The following is a 20,650-nucleotide window of genomic DNA, read 5'->3' as shown; positions in this document are numbered from 1 at the left end:
ACCGGGCTGGAATGTGAAGATGTCTCTTGTCCCTGTCCAAGCAGGTGGGGTTTGGTTTTGCCCTTTGGTTTTTCTAGACCCAAGGCTCAGGAACCTATCCATAGGTCAGAATAACTACGCTGGGCTAAAGCCTATTTCAGGAGTGAGATAAAAAAGGAGTTAATTTTACTCACCTCATTTTCTTCTTCTCTATTGCAATCCAGCCGAGAAAACATGCAAAAGAAAACACAGAAAGAAGGTGTGAACATCAGGCAGAACCACAAAACGCAACGTCAGACCTCTGCCACCCCAAGCGTGGCCGCGCCAGCCTGCGCCCACCCAGCCAGCACCCAGACACCGGCAGCTTCGGAGGGCACCTCGGGGATCTGAACAGCGGCAATTCTGCAAGGACACCCAGAGCAAACCTTCCGAAACCAAGCAGCCTGCTGGACGCCGACGGCTGGCAAGCCAGCCAGGATCCTGCTTCGACAGAGGCGATGCTGCGAAGGTAACGCAGGTGTAAGAGTCTGGGGAACGGGACACGGGAATCGGGATTTGTTTTTCTTCCTGGTTTAGTATTTTCCTTAGCAGATCTGGAACGGCGAAAGTTCCTCCCCTCTCGTCACCTCCGCACGCTCAGAAACAGCTGTACAGGCAGAGGTCCTGATACACACCTTATCGCTGCATCACCTGCCGTGAACCCGCGGCCCTGGCTAATATTTACCGCGACGCGCAGGATTCAAGAATCCAGCTCCTTGGCACTCAGCCCCTCGGCACTGAGCAGGCTGAGCACCACCTGGCTCCCAGGGAAGCCGCCAAGGGGAAGCCCAGCCCTCCTCGCTTCCCTCCTTACGCTTGGTGCTCAGTCCCACCAGCCGAGCAGCTTCTCCGCGAGCGAGGAGGAAGAACCGCGCTGCTCTGGGCTCGCCGTGCCCGACACCTGGAGAGCCTCGGGGAGCGTTTTGGCCCCTAAACAGAAACTACACACGAACGGATGCAGAGGTTTCAGGCGCATTTCTGCAACGACAGCACGGAAGCAACTGGGTATTTCCCCATTTCAGCAATCATCAACCAAGAGTTAGGAGCAACCCGCTCGAAAGCCCTATCGCCAGCAGCAATATACGACAAAGGCTCACGTCCAGTTGATAAAGCTTATTAATGGGGTATAAATCACCCGTACAGCAGCAGTAACAGGGCTTGTTTTTATTGAGGAAACATGACCCGTGAGCTTGAGCAAGCTGTGGATACACAAAGGGCACGCAGGTGATTTAATGGGGTTGGGACCACCATTAATTCAGCGCAGTGCCGACGGGGAGGACAGAAGTCCTTTAAGAACAGCATTTTGACACGAATTACTGCCCGACAGGAGGCTTTCTTTTTAGGACCGCAGAAAGTGGAGTTCAAGACTTTCCCAAAACGCACGGCCATCGGGAATGATGATGTCCTGAGTTAAAGCAAGCGTGGAGGGGGTAAGAACAGCACCAAGGTCAAGCACAGCCAAGACCCAACACCAAAACGTTCAGCACAGCAGTAAGGAGACGCGCTGCGACGCAGCACGGGGCGACGACCAACACGCAAAAGCTGGCAGTCCCAAAGCAGGCAGAAAGAAGTGTCCGTTCACACGGAAAAACACGGACACAAGTCGGTACATAGTGGCAGACGGGTACTGGAGTTCAGTATTTACGAGCACCTGCCGTAAGGGTGAAGGAAACAACAATCTGCGTTTGCTCCCGTTGCTGAAAAACTCCACAAAACCGGCATTAAGTTAAAACGTTGGCAAGGACACAGAGAAGGTCTCCAAAAACCGCAGGCTAAGAATAAAACTTCCACAAGCTCCGAAGCACTCGGGGAGGAGGGGGGAGGCACGTCACAGAGCAGCAGCACCAGGGCATGGTTGCAAGCTCCGGTCCCGGGCGCAGCTTTCAGCCACGGCGATTTCCTCGAGAGCATCCAGCAGCCCGCGACACCCCCAGCGGCCCCCCCAGCAGCGCGTACCTGCAATCTGAGGTGCTTTACAGGGGGGAAAAAAACTAGCTGAGATGCTTCAAAACCCAGAGGAAGCCTCCGAGGAGGGAGCGAGCTGCGTTAGGAAGAGGATGATCCGGCTGCTCTCGCTTCTGCTGGGAGCGAGGCTTCGGGGGGGGGGGAAGCTGCTTTTAGGCAAAACAGAACTTTTTTTCTCCGTCCCGCGGCGGCACCGCAGAAAAGGCAGTGGGACTTCAGAGAGGCGCAGCGAGGCGGCAGCCGGGGCTGCAGCCTCTTCCTTTTGCCCCAGCTCAAACACAAAAATAGGTTTCCAAAAGTAGGTAACGCGCTGCTCTTCGCTCGGGAACGGTTTGCCAAATTCCTCCCACGCCGGGCTGGGAGTTACACGGGTTTTCCACGATAGGAGCGCGAGGAAGCAAAGCAGGATTGTACCCGAGCCGGGGACACCGTCCGAACACAGAGCCGCAGCCCTGCCTGCCTCCCTCTGGCTGCCCTTTGCTATCCTCAGACGTGTAAAAGGAAGAGTTGTTAAAATTAGCATCGGGCTCAGGCGTTTACTGGCTTATTTGTGTGAATTTCAAGAGGAAGGGCTTGCGAAAACCCAGAATAAAACGCAAAGCAAAACAGAAGACATCTACCAACAAGCGCATGGTGAAGTTAAAAAAAAATAAATAAGGAACTTTACCATCTTTTCCGTGCCGACGGCAAGGCCAACGTAGTAATACTCAACACAATCCGCCCGCCCCAACGTACGATTTCCAAGAACAACTGCGACGGGCTGCCGGCCAGGCCCGATTAACGCCAGGTATCGGCACGATGGGTTTGCAAACACACCACGAACCCACGCCGCTCCCGGGAGCGGCCGGAGCAGCAAGGAAATCCCAAATCCCCACACCCTGCGCACAGTTTACACCTCCCCGGTTTGTCCTGGGCATGGTAATAAAAAAAATGCAGGTGCATTTGTCTTCCCAGGTTCAGCATCCCTTAGATGCTCCAACAGCTTGGTACCAGTGCCACTTCTCGCCTTTAGACTTCTCTCCTTTTTAAGTCGTAATTCACATCACAACCTTGGCTTTGTGGGCTTTGCTTATGCTAAAAAAGCAACCAAACGGAACGCCCTCAGGCTTACGGAGTCTAAATGACAAATGCTGGTATGCATCAGGGCTAAAAACTCGGGGCTGTGCCTGAGCCTCAGCTCCCCTCGGTCCTTTTTTTTTTTTTCTGGAAGCCTACAGCTCTTTTTATCTAAGCATCTGCAGGGCTAACGACCCTGCAAGAGCAAAAAAGCCTCACCCTGAGCAGCACTCAGCACGCCTAGCTGGAGGCTGAGGCCGGCATTATGCAGGCATTAGCGCGGGTCCATCTGAAAGCCTACCTGGCCAGCGATTGCCTTCCTTTCTTAGGGAAACCAAGTGCAAAAGCCAAATCCCGGAGGAAATGGCAGCCTCGGGGCCGCCCTGCTCCCCAGGCACCGGTCTTAGGCTCGGCAAAAACCCACAAAAACCTGGAAACACGGGCAGTGCAACGGGGAAGAGCGCGTGTGGACACCCCGAGCTCCGGCACGGTGCTAAAGGCAAGAAGGAAATCTCAGCAGATCTCACCACCAGGCGACGGGTTCCAACTCGGTGCGCAAGCTCGCCGCAGCCGCCAACAGGCCCAAAACCGAGTGGTTTTGTAAAACACTTCCAGGTCTGAAGCTCTAGCACATGCTTGCCTTGTGAATCTCTGCCGTGTCCGGCTGGGGATTGGAAACTAGGACAAATCAGCGGCAGCGCCTGCGATTACCCGAAATAAACGCGGTGCTAAGCGACTGCGAGCTCCGTCGTGCCCGGTGCTGGGCTCCCGGTTCCCAGACGCGTCCCCGCTTCCAAAAATTACGGACCGCTGGGTGCTGCACGGCTGGAAAGAAAGGCAGGGAAGTTAATATACAACCCCGCTCCTTCCCCGGATAAACCACACAGAGGAAAGGCTACGGCGCAGCCAGACAGGAGGGGGGAGAAGTCAAACATTTTCCTCAAACAGAAGCTGGAAGCCCAGCCAATCGCTCCAGAACCCGAGGTCAGCAGAGCTACGAGCGGGGCCGTGCCCCCGGTCACACCCCCAGCCCTGCTCCCCCAGCTCAGCACCCGCTTTTTGGGCAACGGGTTTGGAGCTGCACCTTTGGGTGCTGCTGCCTGGGGTCGGGGCAGGGGCAAGACACCGCGTCTCCTGGCCTGAAACACGAAAAAACCCGGCGCGCTCCTCGTGCCAGGAAGCAAGGAACCCACACACCGGCTGTTATTTCCCCCCCCTTCCCTCCTTCATTTCCAAAAAGAATACGGGCTAAGCGGCATCCTGCGGCCGCGAGCGGGTGGGGCAGGGACAAGCTTAACGACGGGACGACGCGCCGCCCGTGCCAAGCAGGGCCGTGCTCGCCGTGCACCCCTGAAATATCCTCCATAAAGCGCAAAAAGGTCCGGCCGCCGGCCGCCGGCCACCCCAGCCGCGAATTAGAAGCAGCAGTGACACGGGTGCCACCACCGGCCCAGCCCAGCACCCCGGTTCTCACCGCGCCGGCCACGAGGAGCGGATCCGGGAGGCTTTAAGAGGCAGCACGGGGAGCTCGCGGCGCCGTAAATCCTCACCACGAGCGTTTACGCTCCCCTTCCCCGCCACCGGGGGGAAAAGATCAGGCTAAAGAAACAGGCACGAGCTGAGAAACGCCTGCTCCGCGCCAGCTGGCAGCCTGCAGGGAGGTGCAGGATGCGGCCACGGAGCCCGCGCAGCCCCTTCCCCGCGGGTTCGCCGGGCAGCGAGCAAAAACCCTCAGGAGAAGAGGGGGGAATAAAGAGGAGGGGAGCCAAAGGGCTGCTTTCCAGCACCATCTGCTCTTGCTGCCGCTCTGCTTCCGAAGGGAAGTGGGGCAGAGCAAAGAGACCTTGGCAGGAGCGGGGGTAGAGCCACAGGTTGAGGCTTGGGGTTCCTTTTTGGAGGGGGGCAAGGCTTCGTCTGCTACATATTTCGCTACCCGTGCGTTAAGGGCAGCGTTTCGGAGAGGCTGGCACCTCTCCCTTTCGGAAGCAGGCCCCGTTAAGAACACTTCCAGCAGTCTCCAGCCTGCCGCGCCGGGAGAAGCACCGCGGGACCCGCTCCCCGCCCAGAACTCCCCCGAAGCCCGGCAGCCGCGCGCCCCGCTCGCGCTCTCCCCGTTGCGGCGGGTGCCAGGGCACGGCTAAGGAAGGAATCCGGCGGGTAGGTCGGACGCCGTGACAGCAGCCACCCCCGGCAGCGCTGTCCCCGTGGCTGCGGCGTGCCGGCGGATTACCGAGAGCACCAGCACGGCGAGGGAACGCATCGCGGCGCGTGCAAGGGGATGGCGGGGAGCCAGCGAGGCAGGACGGCGCGCCAGGGCAGGGCTCGGCCCTCGGGCAGGAGGAGAGGGCACAGACCCGCGGCTTGACCCTAAGGCAGGGCTTCTGATCGGCAACGTGGCAGCGCTCGCCCTTGGCAAGCCTCCTCCTCCCCAAGCGGGGAAGGAGAGATCCTGTTAGCAGCCCCGGGGTAGCTTCCCCCCCAGCAAGAGGTGACCGGGGGTCGCTGCTCAGATCCCTGCGCCAAAATCACCTCCTGGAGGCGTTACGGGGTGGCACAAACTGCAACAAAAGGGACGGCTCCGAGCACCCCGAGCATTCTCCAGCTGCACTGTCCCGTCCCCCCCCCCCCCCGCACGATGCAATTAAAGCAGAAAATGCGTGAGTGCCCCCAGGCAGTGCAGTGCCCTGCCTGCACTGTCCGTCCTTCCAGGGCTGCCAGCAATTTGTCCCCCGATTTGTCCCCGCTGTCCCACCTCTCCGGGGCTCTCCAGCACGCAGACATCTCCACACTACAGCCCCACGACGGGTTTTGTGGCAGCACGCACTGAGGCGCTGGCCCAGCATCGCATCGCTCCCACGGGCGCCGTTTCAGCGCTCGCGGGGCTCGTGTCGCACCCCCACGTGCCACAGAGGACGGCGCCGTGCACGCCAGAGCTGCTCCCCACGCGGAGAAGCAGCAAGTTATCTCCCCAACGCAGAGTGAGAGCAGTGCCCGCTGCTTTCATTAGCGCAAGGAGAGAAAGCAGAGGGGACAGCCACCTGCAAACTCCCCCGGCGCGTAGCGCGGCCCGGCTCGGGGGCAGGAGGCTTTGGAGCAACCTCTTTTCTTCCTCCTTTTCCTCAAAATCCATCCCCGCACATCGCCGAAGGCCGGCTTAGCGCGTGCTGAAACCAACCGCTCCGACTGGGTTAAGAGGTGTTCGACACCGGGAATCAAATTGCTGGGGGGGGGGGGGGTAAATCCTGCTTAAATATTCGCCCCTGGCTTGCGAGCGCCACCAGCGCAAGGCTGGAAGGCCACCGCCGCCTCCCTCCAGCAGCCTGCAGCGGCGGGGACAGCCGAGGGCGGCGAGGAACCCGCGAGCGGGCCGAGTTAGGAGCTAAAGCCATCGCCCCGCCACGTCCCGCGCTCACTCACAGTCATCGCTGGCGGCGAGCGGCACCGGCCTTCGCTGGCGGCGGCGGCTCACGCCGTGCGGCTCCACCTCACCTGGGCAGCAGTCTGGGTGTTGGAAACGGGGGGGAAAGGGGAAAAAAAAAACACAAGGAAAGGAAAGGCAAGGTGGCCCCTCCCCTGGGGGGCAGGTCCTGGGGGCAGCCCCTGCAGCAGGGGCTTCCACCCACCCTCCTCCTCCTCCTCTTCCTCCTCCTCCTCCTCTTCCTCCTCCTCCTCCTCCTCCTCCTCCTCCTCCTCCTCCTCCTCCTCCTCCTCCTCCTCCTCCTCCTGGTGTCTTCCTCCTCCCAGTCTCCTCCTCTTGGTGTTCTCCTCCTCCTCCTCTCCTCCTCCTCCTTCTCCTCTTCTTCCTCCTCCTCCTCCTCCTCCTCCTCCTCCTCCTCCTCCTCCTCTTCCTCCTCCTCCTCCTACTCTTCCTCCTCCTCCTCCTCCTCCTCTTCCTCCTCCTCCTCCTCTTCCTCCTCCTCCTCCTCTTCCTCCTCCTCCTCCTCCTCCTCTTCCTCCTCCTCCTCCTCCTCCTCTTCCTCCTCCTCCTCCTCTTCCTCCTCCTCCTCCTACTCTTCTTCCTCCTCCTCCTCCTACTCTTCCTCCTCCTCCTCCTCCTCCTCTTCCTCCTCCTCCTCCTCCTACTCTTCCTCCTCCTCCTCCTCCTCCTCCTCCTTCTCCTCCTCGCAGACCCCCAGCAGGTACCTGCAGGCATCCAGAGCCCGCTCCCCGTGCGCCCGCTTCACCTGCGGGGAGCTCTTCCCCGCCGCCGCCCCGTACGCAGGGAGCAGAGGAGGGCGAGCACGATCCTGCTCGGAGGTTACGGCGTTTCCTACACCGCGAGCACCGCCCCAAACAGCCCCCCTGCGGGACAGGCCAGTCTTTTGTCTCCTCGAACACCTTGCAGAGAAACAGCCAGCCCCGTCGGCAGGCAAAAACCTCCAGGCCCCCGCTCCCCAGGTGCTAAAGCACCCGGGGGAGCTGAGGTGGAGGAGAAAACGCAACCGCTGGGCTGGTCGCCCGTGGGCACCCCTGTGCCTCCTTCGGGCCCCCGCTGCAGGACGGCGCTGTGCTCCCGCTGGCGGCGCTGGGCTGGCCCCCCAGAGCTGCGCCAGCTTCCGCGGAATTCGGGCAGGCGGAGCCGTCGGCGCGGCCGAAAGGCAGGCGGAGGGATGCTGCCCGCGACGCCCAGCGTGGGGATAGGTCCCCTCGCTGCTCCTTACGCCCCCAAAACGTCCCCCCTTCCCCAAAACAAGCGCCGCGGCCAAGCAGGGGAGACTCGAGAGATGCAACCTCGAGCTCCGTACGGAAGGGGAAACGCACGGCTCGTAACGCCGAGTGCCCTTCTTCGCGTCGGCTCGTCTGAGAACGCCACCTTTGACTTCGGAAGGGCGCAGGCACGCGTGGAGCGGCGCGCGCCTGGGTCACGTCGAGCGGATTCCTACCCAAGCTCGCGTCCAGAAAGAAAACCGAACGGGAGCTGACGGAAATCCCCGCCTCGCTCCCGCCGCTCGTGCACCCCGAGAGCTTCCTGACGCGCTCAAGGAACACCCGCGGGACCGCAGCAGGTTTCGCCAGCTGACCCGCAGTCCTCTGGGAGTCCGCGTGCCCTCCCAAGGGCTAGAAACGCCAGAAAAGAAAGCAGAAACAAACTCCCTGCACCGCCAGCTCCCGAAGAGCCGAGGGCCTGAAACCGAGCTATCCTACGGCGAATAAACGGAGCCCAGCGCGGCGGGAGGAAAGGAGCTGCAACGGGGAACCTGCAGGCGCTGCTGCCGTGGCAATGACAGCCACGAGCTGGCGACAGGCAGGCGAGTACTGGGGGAGCAGAGAAACGCGACCCCCTTCGTCCTTCTGGGGAGCAGAGATTTGCCAGAGAAAGCGCGAGCACAAAGCTCCGCAGCTTTTCCACCGGACGCTGGCGCCGCAAGCGTGAGGAGCTGCCTCCCGTCAGCCAGGGCACGGGGCTCGGTTCTAGACGCGAACCTCCGTGGACGCATTTCAAGCCCAAAGGCGCTAAGGCAGCCGCGCCGTGATGCTCTCCGACCTGTAAAATCCTCAGCGCCGCCGTGGGAAGCGAGGTGGGCGCTGGAGCGGTGCTGAGCGCGAAGCACGCAGGGTTTGCTCGGGTACGGCTGCGGAGGAGCTCAGCTCTTCCTCCCCTCCTCCTCCTGCCTTACGATGTCCGATCAATCTCTGCCTCCTGACCCACGTTTCTCTTTCTACTCCTCTTCGGCCCCAGGCTCTGCCCTCCGGCCACGGTCCTCCTCCGGGAGCCCTGGGACTGATCCCGAAAGACTAAAACGCGCCGGGGGGGAGGCAGCGGCAGGGAGGGGAGCACCCTCTGGAGAGGCCGAACGACCTCCGAGGGGCGGGGGAAAAGAAAAAAAACCAGAATCCGTCCCAGCAAGCGCCCTCCCAGAGCTCCCGAAAAACCAGCCAGGCTCCCGTCTTCTCGGCGAAAGCAAGCAGCGCTGCCGACGGAGCCAAAAACACAGCAGCGCCCGGGCATCCCCGCGGCGAGGGTGCGGGCGGCGTGGCCGCGGGGAAGGGCCCGGTGGCCAGTGGTGGCCCCAGCTCGGCGGCGCGGTGGCCGGCGCCGGGTCTCCTCGCCCCGTGCCCGCGCCGATTGAAGGCTGGCGCTGACAAACCCCGGCTGGCGAGGCGCGGGGACGTCGTATTCAGAGCGGCGCCGCCCCTCCTCTCGCGTGAAGCGCGCTCTGAGCCACTGCAAGGCAAGTATCGAACCGCACGGAGAGAGAATTCAGTGCGAAACGCGGCAGGGAAACCCTCTGAAAGCCTCTTCAACCCAAAAGCGGGGTACCCGGCCTCTTTTCTGAGCTCTCCCCTCACCCCGGGGCTTAGGAGCGCTAAGTTCATATATATCAGCTGTTCTTGCACGGTACGCACGGAGCAATTAATTATCCGCACGGGCGTGCAGGTGATTAAAGCTCCCGGAACTGTTTGGGAATCACAACACGCGGCCCGGCAGCCTACAGCCGCTGACGGCTCTCAGCTCGGAGAAAGCCAGCCGCCGGCCGAGCACCCCGAGGCCGAGGCTCTGCCCCGTTAATTGCTCCATCCTTAATTGCTCCATCCTTAATTGCTCCATCCTTAACCGCTCCGAACCGGCGAAGGCACACGGGCACCTCGACTGCTCGACGCCCCAGCGTGCCCCTTTTGTTGTCGGCGGGGAAGAACCTGGGGAAGGAGAGCGAGCCAGGAGCCCTCCGAGCCCGGAAAGCAACAAAAAAGCCCCAAAGCTGGGCTCCAAAACCAGGGAACGGGCGGCAGCTCCAGGAGCAGGGCCGGGAGAGCCCCGGGCTCCGCCAGGGACACCGTGAGCAGAGCTGGAACCGCGCGGCACGAAGCAAGAAGCAGGAGACCGCCGCCGCCACCGCAGCGATTCCTCGGGCGCGGCGGGGAAATGCAAGCAGAGCCCGGCCTGCCCGCGACGGCAGCCGCGACAAGACACGGAAAATAACGGGGGTTAGAAGGAGGGCTGACGAAGTGGCTGGGGCAGCGCAGCGCAGCCCTCCTGCCTTCTGCCGTCCCGCTCCAGGCGCTCGCGGGAAGGAGCCTGGTCCTGCAGACGGGGCGCGGGGCAGCAGGCGCGGCCGTCCCTCATCAGAGACGCGTTCCGGGGCTTCGAAAGCCTTTCGCCTTACACAAGCTGACTTTTCAGGGACACGCGTAGCGTGTTAATTCGGAAGCGCGTCGCTTTAAAAGCCGGACGCGCAGCCGGGCACCAAAAGCCACGGCTCTCCGCCGTGCGAGACCACCACCAGCCCCTTCGGGAGAGGGAACCGCAGGTGTAGGAGCACGCCTGCCCTCCCGCCAGCGTCTCCCCGCCGCTTGCAACATACCAGGGGAGCCGAATTTGGGATTTTAACCTCCGCTCCCCGCAGCGTACCTGACAGGAGCTTTGCCTGAGAGCTCTCCCATGGGACAGAAGCAGCCAACAGAATCCAGGTGCCTGCGGGAAGCAAAAAAACCAAGTCCCGGAGCGACAAAAAGCCCAGGGCACGAGGCTCTAAGAGACCACGGCGATGGCCGCGGTGGAAAACCGGAGTTTGGGGCCGTTTGGATCCGTTCCCAGGCGCGTTAAAACCGTCGGGGTGCGGCAAGGGGGCCAAACCCCGGTCCTGCCGAAGCACCCGGGCAGGACGTGCCCGGGGAGCCGGGGACAGCGGGAGCGCCGGCGTCACCCCGAGAGGAGCACGGCGGGGAGATCCGCGCGCGGCTGAGCCCAACGAGAGCGGACAAACAGACCTGCGGCACGGGGATTTGCTGTGGGATGTCCTCTTTCTGCTGGAACGCCCGGGCACGAGCTGGAGACATCCACGGGACTCAACCTGGTTCACCTCACCGCCCCCAGGTCTTGGCGCGGGACGTTTGGGAGTCCCCCCGCCCGCAGCAGGGGAGGACAACCCCCGGTTCCTCGGGAAGCATCCCGGCTCCCGCTGTGCCCCGACAGCGCCCCAAAACCTGCTCCCACAGGTCACGATTCCCCCGCTCGCTGCCTACCCCGCGCACAAACGCATCCAGTAGGTGACCGCCAGCGCCACACAGCCCCGCAGGGACGCCGCAGCCCTCGCTGGGGCAGCTCCGGGCACGAGGACCGGGCCCATCTGACGCTCCCGACCGTCCCACCCCATGAGGCGACGTTCTCGATGCTGTGGCTCGGGAGAACCCGCAGCCCCGCCGGCCAAGCAGGACACCAGCAGCGAGCCCCCAAACTCCTCTGCTCGAGGACGGCTCCAGCGAGCGCTGCCAGCAGCTCCCACCGCCTACGTCCAGCACCGAATTCCACCTGGGCGCCAATTCCCGTGAGGCGTGAGCCCCCCCAGATGCAGCCTGCTGATTCAGGGGGCCCCGCTCACCTTCACCTCGCCTGGCGGCGCCCAGCGCTCCAAGAGCCACAGGTATCCAAGCCGCGCACCTCCAGCATCACGGCTCAAAGAAGAAACGCTTCCGAAGAAACCACAGGCGCACGCCCCTCCCTGCGAGCTCCGCCACGCAAAGCAACCCCGGCTCGGAGGCACAGGGACCACGCCAGCCAGGCAGGGCCAGCAGAAGCCACCTCCTCCAGCAGCAGAGGACATCGGGGCGCGTTTGGGAGGATCTCCACCGCGGCGGGCGGCTGGAAGTACCCGGCTGGGCCCTGGGACGCGCCACCAGGCTCCCCGGCCTCTGAGGTCCCACCGCGGTGGGACCGGTTCGTTCGGAGCAATTCTTTAGAAAAGCTGCTGGACAAACCGCCCTGCCTTCTCCCCGCAGCCCGGGTTTGCAGGCTCGGAGGCTGTTCTGGAGGAGGACCAGCGGCGTTTTACACCGACACGCGGCGGGCGCTGAGCTCAGGACGACGCTTACCCTGACACCAACCTCACGTTGCTCCGACCCCCGGGGACAGCGTTCATTTCACTCTAAATTAGCCCAAAACGTAAAGTACCTACACCAGGCTAGAACTCTGTGTCTAATAGTGGAGCTATCTGAAAGCAACGGGAAGGAAAGCTCAGGACAAACCAGGAGCGCGACCGCCAGCAGCCCCGCGGGCAGCACGGTGCCCACCTCCAGGGCGTGCTCCTCGTCCCACACAACCCTCCCGCAGCAGGCCAACACGTCCCAGAGAACCTCAAGAACTACGGCTAGCGAAACCGAACCCCAGCCCACCACGAAATCCTCCGTCTCTCCCTAGTTTTAGCAGGCTCAAGCGCAGGCATCGTTCAGCGAGGCACCGCTGCAGCTGAAACAGCTCCTCAGCTGCTCCAGGTGGGCACGCACACGACTCGCGGCGCTCGCTCGGGAGGTTTGCTCTGCTGTCCTTGCTCAAAACGGGCCATTTTTAGCTCCGACTCCGCTCCAGCAGCGGCAGGGGGCCGCTACGCGCCGGGTGTTTGCCTCCTCGCAGCCCCGAGCTGGCCGCCTGTCCGCGACGCTGCGCACGCAAAGTTTAACGGAGCGCCCCAAATCCTTCGGGGAGGACGTCTACAACTGCAAAGACACCGTTCAGAACCAACGAGAGGAAAAAAAAAAAAAAAAAAAGAAAAGAAAACACAAAAACCGCTACGGGCAACTCTTCCACAGGCAGGAATAAAAGCAGGACGACGTGGTGGAGGGGGTTAGAGCAACCCCCCTGAGGGGAGGACCAGAATTCACCGGCCATTAGGAGCAATCCCTCGTTTCGGAGGCTTCTTCCTTCTGTCAGAAAATGGGGCAGGGGCTCGCTCCCCTCGCCTCCCTCCAGCCCCGGACAGCGGGGAGAGGACGAGGAGGGCTGAGGGGACAGGACCGTGAGGATCTCAGGCGCTGCCCCCCCGCGCACACACAGCCGAGAAGGGGCAAAAAAGCCCCCCCGGGACACGGCCGCACCGCCCCGCTGCCCCCCGAGGGCCCAGGCCCCTCCGCATGGCCCAGCCGGGGCCGGGGCAGAGCAGGGCAGCGCTCCCCGGCCCCCTTCCCCTCCTTCCCCTCCTTCCCTTCCTTCCCCCTCAGCTCCGCGCCGCCTCCTCCTCCCCCCTCCCGCCCCTGCCGGCCTCCCCCCTCCGGCTCCCGGCCGCGGCGCTCACGCAAGGCCGGGGATGCGCGGCCTACCCCGGCCTCCCCCCTCGCCGCTCCCCGGGGGAGGACGAACGGGACCGGGGGGCGAGCAGGGACCGGGAGACGGAGCTGAAGAAGCGGCCCGGCCCCCTACCCACCCCCCCCCCGGCCCCTTCCCGTGCCCCGCGGGTTGAGCGCGGCTGCGGGGCCCGGCAAGGCCTCAGGCCGCGGCCGGCGGGGCCGAGCCGGGCCGGGAGGAGGCGGCGGCGGCCCCGGGGCGGCCCCGGCGCTGCCCGCGCTTACTCCGGGGTGGGGTGCTCCGGGTCGTAGAAGTCCCCCATGGTCGGGCTGCGGCCGTCGGGGCCGACGGAGGGAGGGGGGGGGGGGGGGGGACGGAGAAGGGGAGGGGGGGGGGGGTCCGGCAGCGCGGCCCCAGCCGCGGGGAGCGGGGGCCGGGCCGGGCCGGGAGGCCGCTGTCCGCCCTCCGAGCCCGGCGGGGGGCTCGGGCTCCGCCGCCTCCTCCTCCCTCACATCGTCCGCCGGGCCCCGCGCTGCAGCGGCCGCCGGCGGGGCCCCGCCATCCGCGCCGCGCCGTGCCCTGCCCGCCCAGCGCCGAGTCCGCCCCGGCACGGCCCCGGCTCCTCCCCGCCGCGACGTCGCCGCTGCTGGTGGTGGTGCTGGTGCTGGTGGTGCTGGTGCTGGTGGTGCTGGTGCTCCCCCCGCTCCTCCTCGCCGTCCCCGCCGCTGCTGCCGGCACGGGGAGGACCGGGAGGAGCCCCCCCGGGGGGGCAGCGGCACGGGCACACGCGCAGGGGGGCGGTGGGGTCGGCCCCCGGGAGCAGCGGGGGGTCCCCTGGGGCGAGCGGCAGGCGGCGGGGTCGGCACCGGGACGCTGGGACCCCCAAGGACGACCGGGACCCCCCCCCAGGATCACCGGGAGCCCTGGGATCAGCGGCACCCCCTGGGATCGGTACCGGGACGCTGGGGCCCCCAAGGATATCTGGGATCCCCAAAATCAGCCCCAGGACACCAGCACCCCCCAGGATCAGCACTGGGATGCTGGACCCCTCCAAGGACAACTGGGAACCCGAAATCAGCCCAGGGACACCAGCACCCCCCCAGGATCACCAGCACCCCCTGGGACAACCGACACCTCCAGGATCAGCACCAGAACACTGGACCCCCAAGGATAACAAACAGCCCTGAAATCAGCCCCAGGACATCAGCACCCCCCCCCCCCAGGATCACCAGCAACCCCCCAGGATCACCGGCACACCCCTAGGATCACCAGAACCCCTGGGACAACCGGCATCCCCCAGGATCAGCACCAGGACAGTGGGATCCCCGAGGATAACCAGCAGCCCCAAAATCAGCCCCAGGACACCAGCACTCCCCCAGGATCATCGGGACCCCCTCAGGATCAACAGGATCCCCTGGGACAACCGGCACCCCCAGGATCAGCACCAGGACGCTGGGACCCCCAAGGACAACCGGGACTCTCAAAATCAGCCCCAGGACACCAGGACCCCCCGGGACCACCGACACCCCCAGGATCGCAGCCAGGGCGCCAGAACCCCAGGATGACCCCAGGATCGCACCCGGGACCCTGGCACCCCCCAGACGCCACCACCCACCCAGACCCCCTGCCCCATGCCCATCCTGATCCCCCAGCTTGAAGGAAAACACGTGGCCCTGGTCCTGCTGGCGTCCAGGCCACGTTTCAGAGATAAATGCCCCAAAATTGCCCCGAACTGCTCTTGCCCTTTCAAAAGTTTTTTTGTTTTTTTTTGTTTTTTTTTTTTATTTTATTTTATTTTATTTCACTGACTTTTCAAACCCTGGGGAGAGCATCCAGAGAGATGTCTTTCTTTATTTATTTTTTCTCCCAGATTTGGGGCCACGGGGTGAGCAGCAGCGGCACGGGGGCCTGCAGGGACAGGGCGGTGGCACCAAGCGGCCCCACTCCCTGCGGCCAAACCCTCCCAGTTTGGTGCTGGGAACGGTGGGGGTGGTGTCCGTGGGCAGCCGGGGGTCCCACAAGAGGAAGACCGAGGATGGGGAGATGGAGGAAAACGTCAAGGCAAGGCCGAGATCAGTTCACCTGGCAGCGTTTCCTCGGGAAATGCAGCCCTGGTTGGATTTCCAGCCCCTTTGTAAGCCTTCGGAAATGGATCATTACAACAAAAAGGCTGGTTTGTACGCTGTCGTCGCTGACGCTTGGGCAGAGCAGGCGATGTTACAGCAACAGGGCGATCTGCAACGAATTACAGCGAACCCGACAGCTTGGACTAATTAATTTTCCCCAACGTTTCACATGAACGGGGGCGGCGTGAGGCAAACCCCCGGAGCGAACCTCGGGGATGCTCCCGCAAGGGCTGGGGCCGGCTCGGGGGGCTTTTCCCCGCGAAGGTGCTGGTGGAGGAGGAACGGTTCCAGCTCCTACAGGCAGGGCCGGGCACGCGTTATCTCATCCCACCAAAGCGGGGCTGTTCCAGGTCCGGGTCACCCACACGAGGCCGGAGCTGGCTGGGGAGGAGAGGATTCCATCCCATCCTCGGTTCTGCGCAGGATGGAGGTGCTGCTCAGCCGCAGGACCCCCAGCAGCATCACTCAAAGCCAGCAGAAGCAGACACAAAATCGCAGCTGACCGAGTTTTATTCCTTGTCCAAAGCAGCAGAAACCCCGAGGAGCTGCACCCCAGCGCTCCTTTAAGCCACTCTCGCCGCCTGCCAGCACATCCCTGCCCGCAGAAATAGGGACCCACGTCCACAGCCGTGGCACGGGCAGAGAGGAGCCAACGCTGATGGTGAGTTAGGCTTGAAAAAGTGCTGCTGCCGCTGTCACTGGTGGCCTGAGCAGCGTTAAATTAATTTTTGCTCTGTCCCAGCACCACCGATGCGGTCGCTAACAGCTCGCAGCAGCAGCAGGAGATGGGACTCTCCCGGCGGGATGTTTTGTACGCAGATTTCCCTGGCACATGTAGAGGGGCTGGGTGCTGGAGTCAACCTCTTGCATTTTCCACTGTCCTGGGTGAGTAGGGCACCCGGAGCCCACAGTTCGTTCAGCTGGGAGGGGGGGGTTCTCCCTTTGCCAGGTCCTTGTGCTGTGACGGAGTCGGGCTGTAAATGCTCTGCTGCTGCGAGCGGTGCCGAGAGCGCACGCGGGGTCCCTGGAGGTGCTGCAAGCAGGAGGCCCAGGCCCTCAGCACGCCCTGCTCCGCACGTGAAGGCGACAGCAGCACGATATCCTCCGGAGCTTTCCAGTTGCTGGGCACCGTGATCTCACCCTGGAGCGGAATTACCTTCCCGGAAAGCACCGGGCAACCGCTGCCCTATTCTCCTGCCGCACCGAGGACTGGGAGCGGAGGCTGCCCTAAATCAATAATGCCACGGCTAATGCTCATCAACCGGTGGCAACGCTTCTCTGCTGCTGCACCGCCTGCGCCCCTCGGGGTCCCTCTCCCTCCAGCACAGCCTGCAGGGGGAAGTGCCCCGGGCTTGCTTCAGCCCAAGGGCTCTGCCCCAGTTCGGTCAGGATCCGTCCTGGGAGCATCAAAGCAGCAAAGGTGCGACTTGACGCTCACAGCCGCCAAGGTGAGGGCAAGCCTGGGAGGCCCTCGCCTCGGGGAGAGAGGGCAGAGGCAGTGCAAGGTGTTGTAACACCTCTCTGCCATGACACCGCGTCGTGCAGAGACTGTTTGAACGCCCTGCCTTGCTTCCTGTCTGCGCGACGGGCCTGCTCACCGATAGCCGTCAGTCTAGCTGCACAAAAGCAAGCTGTTTGTTTTAATTTCCGACTGTTTATTTTTGAGGAACCTGTTGTGGAGAGGAACGCGGGGTGCTTTCTGAGCTGACGTTGCTTGTCCCCTTCGTGTTGAACGCCCGAGGCCGAGCCTGCTACGTGAGGTGCAGAGACGACGGGGCTTTACTCCCGGCAGCTGTGATGTGCCCGGGCTTCTTGCGCATTTGCCCAAGGGACGACATGGTTCTAGCGTACGTGTGCTGGCGACAGAAAACAAAAACAGCTATTAACATAAACCCTGTTTTCAGAGCAGAATTACCAGTAAAGGCATTTCGCCTGCCAAGAGAAACGACATTCCCAACCTTCCCAAGCGGTGCTGGACGAAGCTGCCCCAATAAGAACCACAGGGGGCACGGCCCCATCGCTCCAGCATCGCTTCACCGGTGGCAAACACCACCAGGCTCAAAGGAGGGCGCAAGACGCCCTCAGAGCTCAAACTGCAGCCTGAGAAATCCTCCTCCTCACCCCCAGCGCTGAAGGGTGGGCTTTGAGATGTTTTCTTTAAAAACGTGTAAAGCCTGAATGGTGCAGCCCCATTACTCTCATCAACACCCAATGTTTCTGAAGTCCCCCTGAGCTCGGGGCCTCAGCGGTATTTTATGGCGAGCCCTTGCCTGGAAGGAAGTAGAGGTGAGAAGTGCCGGGATTGCTTTATAGCAGAAGAGACCAGCATGGGATGGGGCCTTTACATCAGACAGAGGGGAAAAAAAAGCCGTGTGAAAGAGCTTAGCTGTGCTACAGGATTAGTCCAGCATCCTTTGAAAGGCTGAACTGGGTCCTGAGGAGCCCCGCACCCCAGGTGGCAGCAAGGCACGCAGCCGCTCTCCCGGCACACATCGGCAGGAGCTGGGCCCGGCCGAGGTCACCTTCCGATCGCTCCTCATTTTCGCCTTGTAGAACGAGGCTGACTCCGGGCCGGCTGGCAGCGTCGTCTCCTGCATCCGCTCAAATCTGTCCTGCTCGTCTTCCTCCTGCCGGGAGAAAGAGAGACCCCGTTCCATGCAAAGCCACGCGTCGTGGAGACGCAGAGCTGGACTGGAGCTCTGGACACCGACTCTCAGGAGCCTCAGGACACGGGCTGGAAGCGAGAACCCCCCCTTCCCACCCCGCAGCTGGGCAGGACTCGGGGCAAAGTCCTTGTGCAAGCGCAGAGCCCCAGCGGGAGCTCCCTCAGCTCTCTTGGCTGTACCTACCCACAGGACAGGTAACCTCAAGGGAACCTCACAGCAGGAATAAAGTCTGAGCTGCACCTTGTCCCCCGAGCCCGGCTGCTGACCTCGTGCCCGCACCTCTCCAGGCAGCGGTCTGGAAGGTGTGAGCACACCAAAGAGAAGCGTGGCTGGGATGGAAGCGCGATTTTTTAAGACACCAGCCAGCGCGTGATATTTTCATGGCAGATTTGAGGATAGCTCTAGCCATCTTTGGTTACCTTCCATTAATGAGCAGCCTGGAGAAGGTGACAGAGAAAGTCTGGGGTGATAAAAGGTAAATGGCCAAAGGACTCGAGCCACGAGTAAAAGGCGAGTACCCTGGAGTAGTGGGTAGTTCCTAGAGCAGTGGGTAGTAAAAGGTGAGTACCCTGGCGCAGTGCATCAGAACAATAAATGAAGAATCAGCCTGGAGAAGGAAAAACGGCTCAGAGTAGGAATGAAACATCTGGAGGAACATGAGGTGGTGCCCTCAAGGAGCTGGTGTGGCGCTCAGTCACGCTGATGGGGAGGCTGCAGCGAGCTGCCCGGTGAAAGGAAAACAAGAAACCGGCACTGAGCAGCGTTCCGGGGTCACTGTTGGTTCTCTGCCTGAAGATTTCTGCCTGTAACGTCATCAGCTTGACACAGCTGCAAAGCGTCGCTAAAAGGCATGTTTCATTTATCTTTCGGGTTTTAATTGATGCGATGACAAGGAATCCAGGGCTGGAAGCCATTAAGGGAGTTTCTATGAATGCACTGAGTAACTCGGGTTAGTAAAAGTGACTGGTGATGGATTTCCTCTTTTCCCCAAAGAGTGACAGCCTGGGCCAGTGCAGGCAGGCAGGGTTCCCCTGCTGACCTCATTATCCAGAGGGGTTGGGGTTAGGCTTTTTTTGTTGTTATTTTGGGTTTTGGTTTGGTTTTTTGGTTTGTTTTCTTGCTGTTCTCTTTATAGAGTCCGTGTCTGAAACCTTCCTGCCTGGTACATCACAACATCCTGCTTAAAAGTAAACTTAGTACATCTTTTTTCCTACATAACGTTTGTTACTCGTAGCCTTAAGGGAATTCACTCAGGAGGATAGGAAGAACCTGTCTACGATCAACCTTGAAGCTCTTCACGTGCCTTCCTAGAAGGCAGGAAAGAAAATGCTGAACCGAGATTCACAGTCAAAATGATCAGACATAGAAACAAAAGATCTCGGTTTCAGTTTTCTTTCTAGGGAGCTACAGTCCCCCAGTACTAGAAATGGGGCTAGAAATGGCTAGAAATCCCTAGGGCAGGGGTCGCACAGCTCACGCCCTTCTTCCACTCCTTCCCAACCGCCCGCAGGTGCCCCCTGCTCCTCCTTTTCCAACCCTAATGCTTCTGGGGCTAGGCAGCGGTAACGGAGACGTGGTAATGGTACAAAGGACTAACCCCTCACGGCCAGGAGGGGATCTCCCTCCTTGCCACGCACCCCTCCTCGGTGCCAGCCAGGGTCAAGCCCCGGCACCGCGTTCCTATCAAACAGCATTAAGGTCCCGAGGCTGACATTGCACAGCGGAGGACAAAACCTGGAATGACTTCAGAGGGAAATAATGCGCAGAAGAAGTCTGGTAAATAAGAAGCTCAAGAGGAACGTCCATTGTCAGGAACGACAAAAGACGATGGATACCCCAAAGTGGTGGTTTCTAAACAGAGGGCTGGCTAAGCACCAGTTGCCACAACACGAAACACAATAGTGTAGCTGTAAACGTTACAGACCATGCAGGCTGGAAACTCCCAGCCTCCCAAGCACCCCTCGCACCTCTGGGCACCGTGCCTGCTCACTGAGAGTCAGCAGACGACTGGGTGCTTCAGTCACCGTGTCCTATTTTGGCCTCTTAATGGGAAAGCTAATGTGAAAGCAAGATGCGTCTCCAGACAGCTGCTCTCTGCGTCGTGTCAGCCAGCGTTTCGCTGCCAGCCACTCTGCTCGGAGAAAAGGGCAGAGCTGCCGTGCCCTCCTCCTCCCACGGGCTGAGCTGTGCCCTCATCACCACGCAACCAACGCGTGGCGAGCAGGGAGAATACGCAGAGCTGCCGGGGCAACTCACCAGGCACGTAACTCTGTTGATGGGAATCATTCCAGGCCTGATGTTGCCACCGGGCTTCAGAGCTTTCTGCACGTAGGTGGGGATGAGGAAGGACTCACTGTACCAGATCTCAAACTCTGCAAGGCAAAGCGGGGGGCGATGAACGGGGCTGCAACCACCAGAGGGTGAATTTCTTCGGGCTCCCTGCCCGCGGATCACGCAGGCCATCGGTGCTCCGAGCTCTTCTGTTTCAACCTACTGGAAGAGTTCGTTATAAGAAGGACAGAGGGACAGTAAGGACAGTTAATGAGGTCAGCTGGCACAGGAGGTGGCCGGGACGTGGTGACTGGCCCTGGGGACAGTCCCCTGGGCTTGTGCACCCGAGAGGGGAATGGCCGCGAGATGGCACTGCTCCTACGTCCCGGCCACACGGAGCCATCCTCCCGACCGGTTGGGAGCTTGGAGCTGGCAATTTTGAGTGGCCGGGACGTTTCGGGGTCACATTTCAATCCCAAATGCTAAAGGAGCACAGGCGCTTTCCATCCCGTAATAGCCGGTGATAACACACAACAGGTGCTGCAGGAATT

General features: G+C 61.8%; 2 protein-coding genes across 9 annotated transcripts in view; both read right to left on the bottom strand.

Annotated features, from left to right (window-relative positions):
* Positions 1-13,443, bottom strand: part of SETD2 (SET domain containing 2, histone lysine methyltransferase) — a 67,388-nt gene extending 53,945 nt beyond the window's left edge. Inside the window, exons 1-2 of the mRNA XM_040549470.1 lie at positions 13,321-13,443; positions 174-189 (exon numbers count right to left, since the gene is read on the bottom strand). Of these exons, the coding sequence (XP_040405404.1) occupies positions 174-189; positions 13,321-13,358 (54 nt within the window). The 5' untranslated portion in view covers positions 13,359-13,443. The remainder of the gene's footprint in view (positions 1-173; positions 190-13,320) is intronic.
* Positions 13,444-14,879: 1,436 nt separating this feature from the next.
* KIF9 (kinesin family member 9) overlaps positions 14,880-20,650 on the bottom strand; it is a 28,439-nt gene continuing 22,668 nt past the window's right edge. For 2 of the 8 annotated variants that reach the window (XM_040549471.1, XM_040549472.1), the window contains 3 exons: positions 20,085-20,200; positions 17,685-17,789; positions 14,880-17,018 (listed from right to left, as the gene is read on the bottom strand). In XM_040549471.1, coding sequence (XP_040405405.1) covers positions 16,914-17,018; positions 17,685-17,789; positions 20,085-20,200 — 326 coding nt within the window. In that variant the 3' untranslated portion in view covers positions 14,880-16,913. The other 6 variants (XR_005817521.1, XR_005817522.1, XR_005817524.1 and 3 more) reach the window with 6 other exon arrangements.

The sequence above is a fragment of the Cygnus olor genome, chromosome 2 (assembly GCF_009769625.2).
Source record: "Cygnus olor isolate bCygOlo1 chromosome 2, bCygOlo1.pri.v2, whole genome shotgun sequence".
Classification (NCBI taxonomy): domain Eukaryota; kingdom Metazoa; phylum Chordata; class Aves; order Anseriformes; family Anatidae; genus Cygnus; species Cygnus olor.
This window is presented reverse-complemented; position numbering and strand designations above follow the sequence as displayed.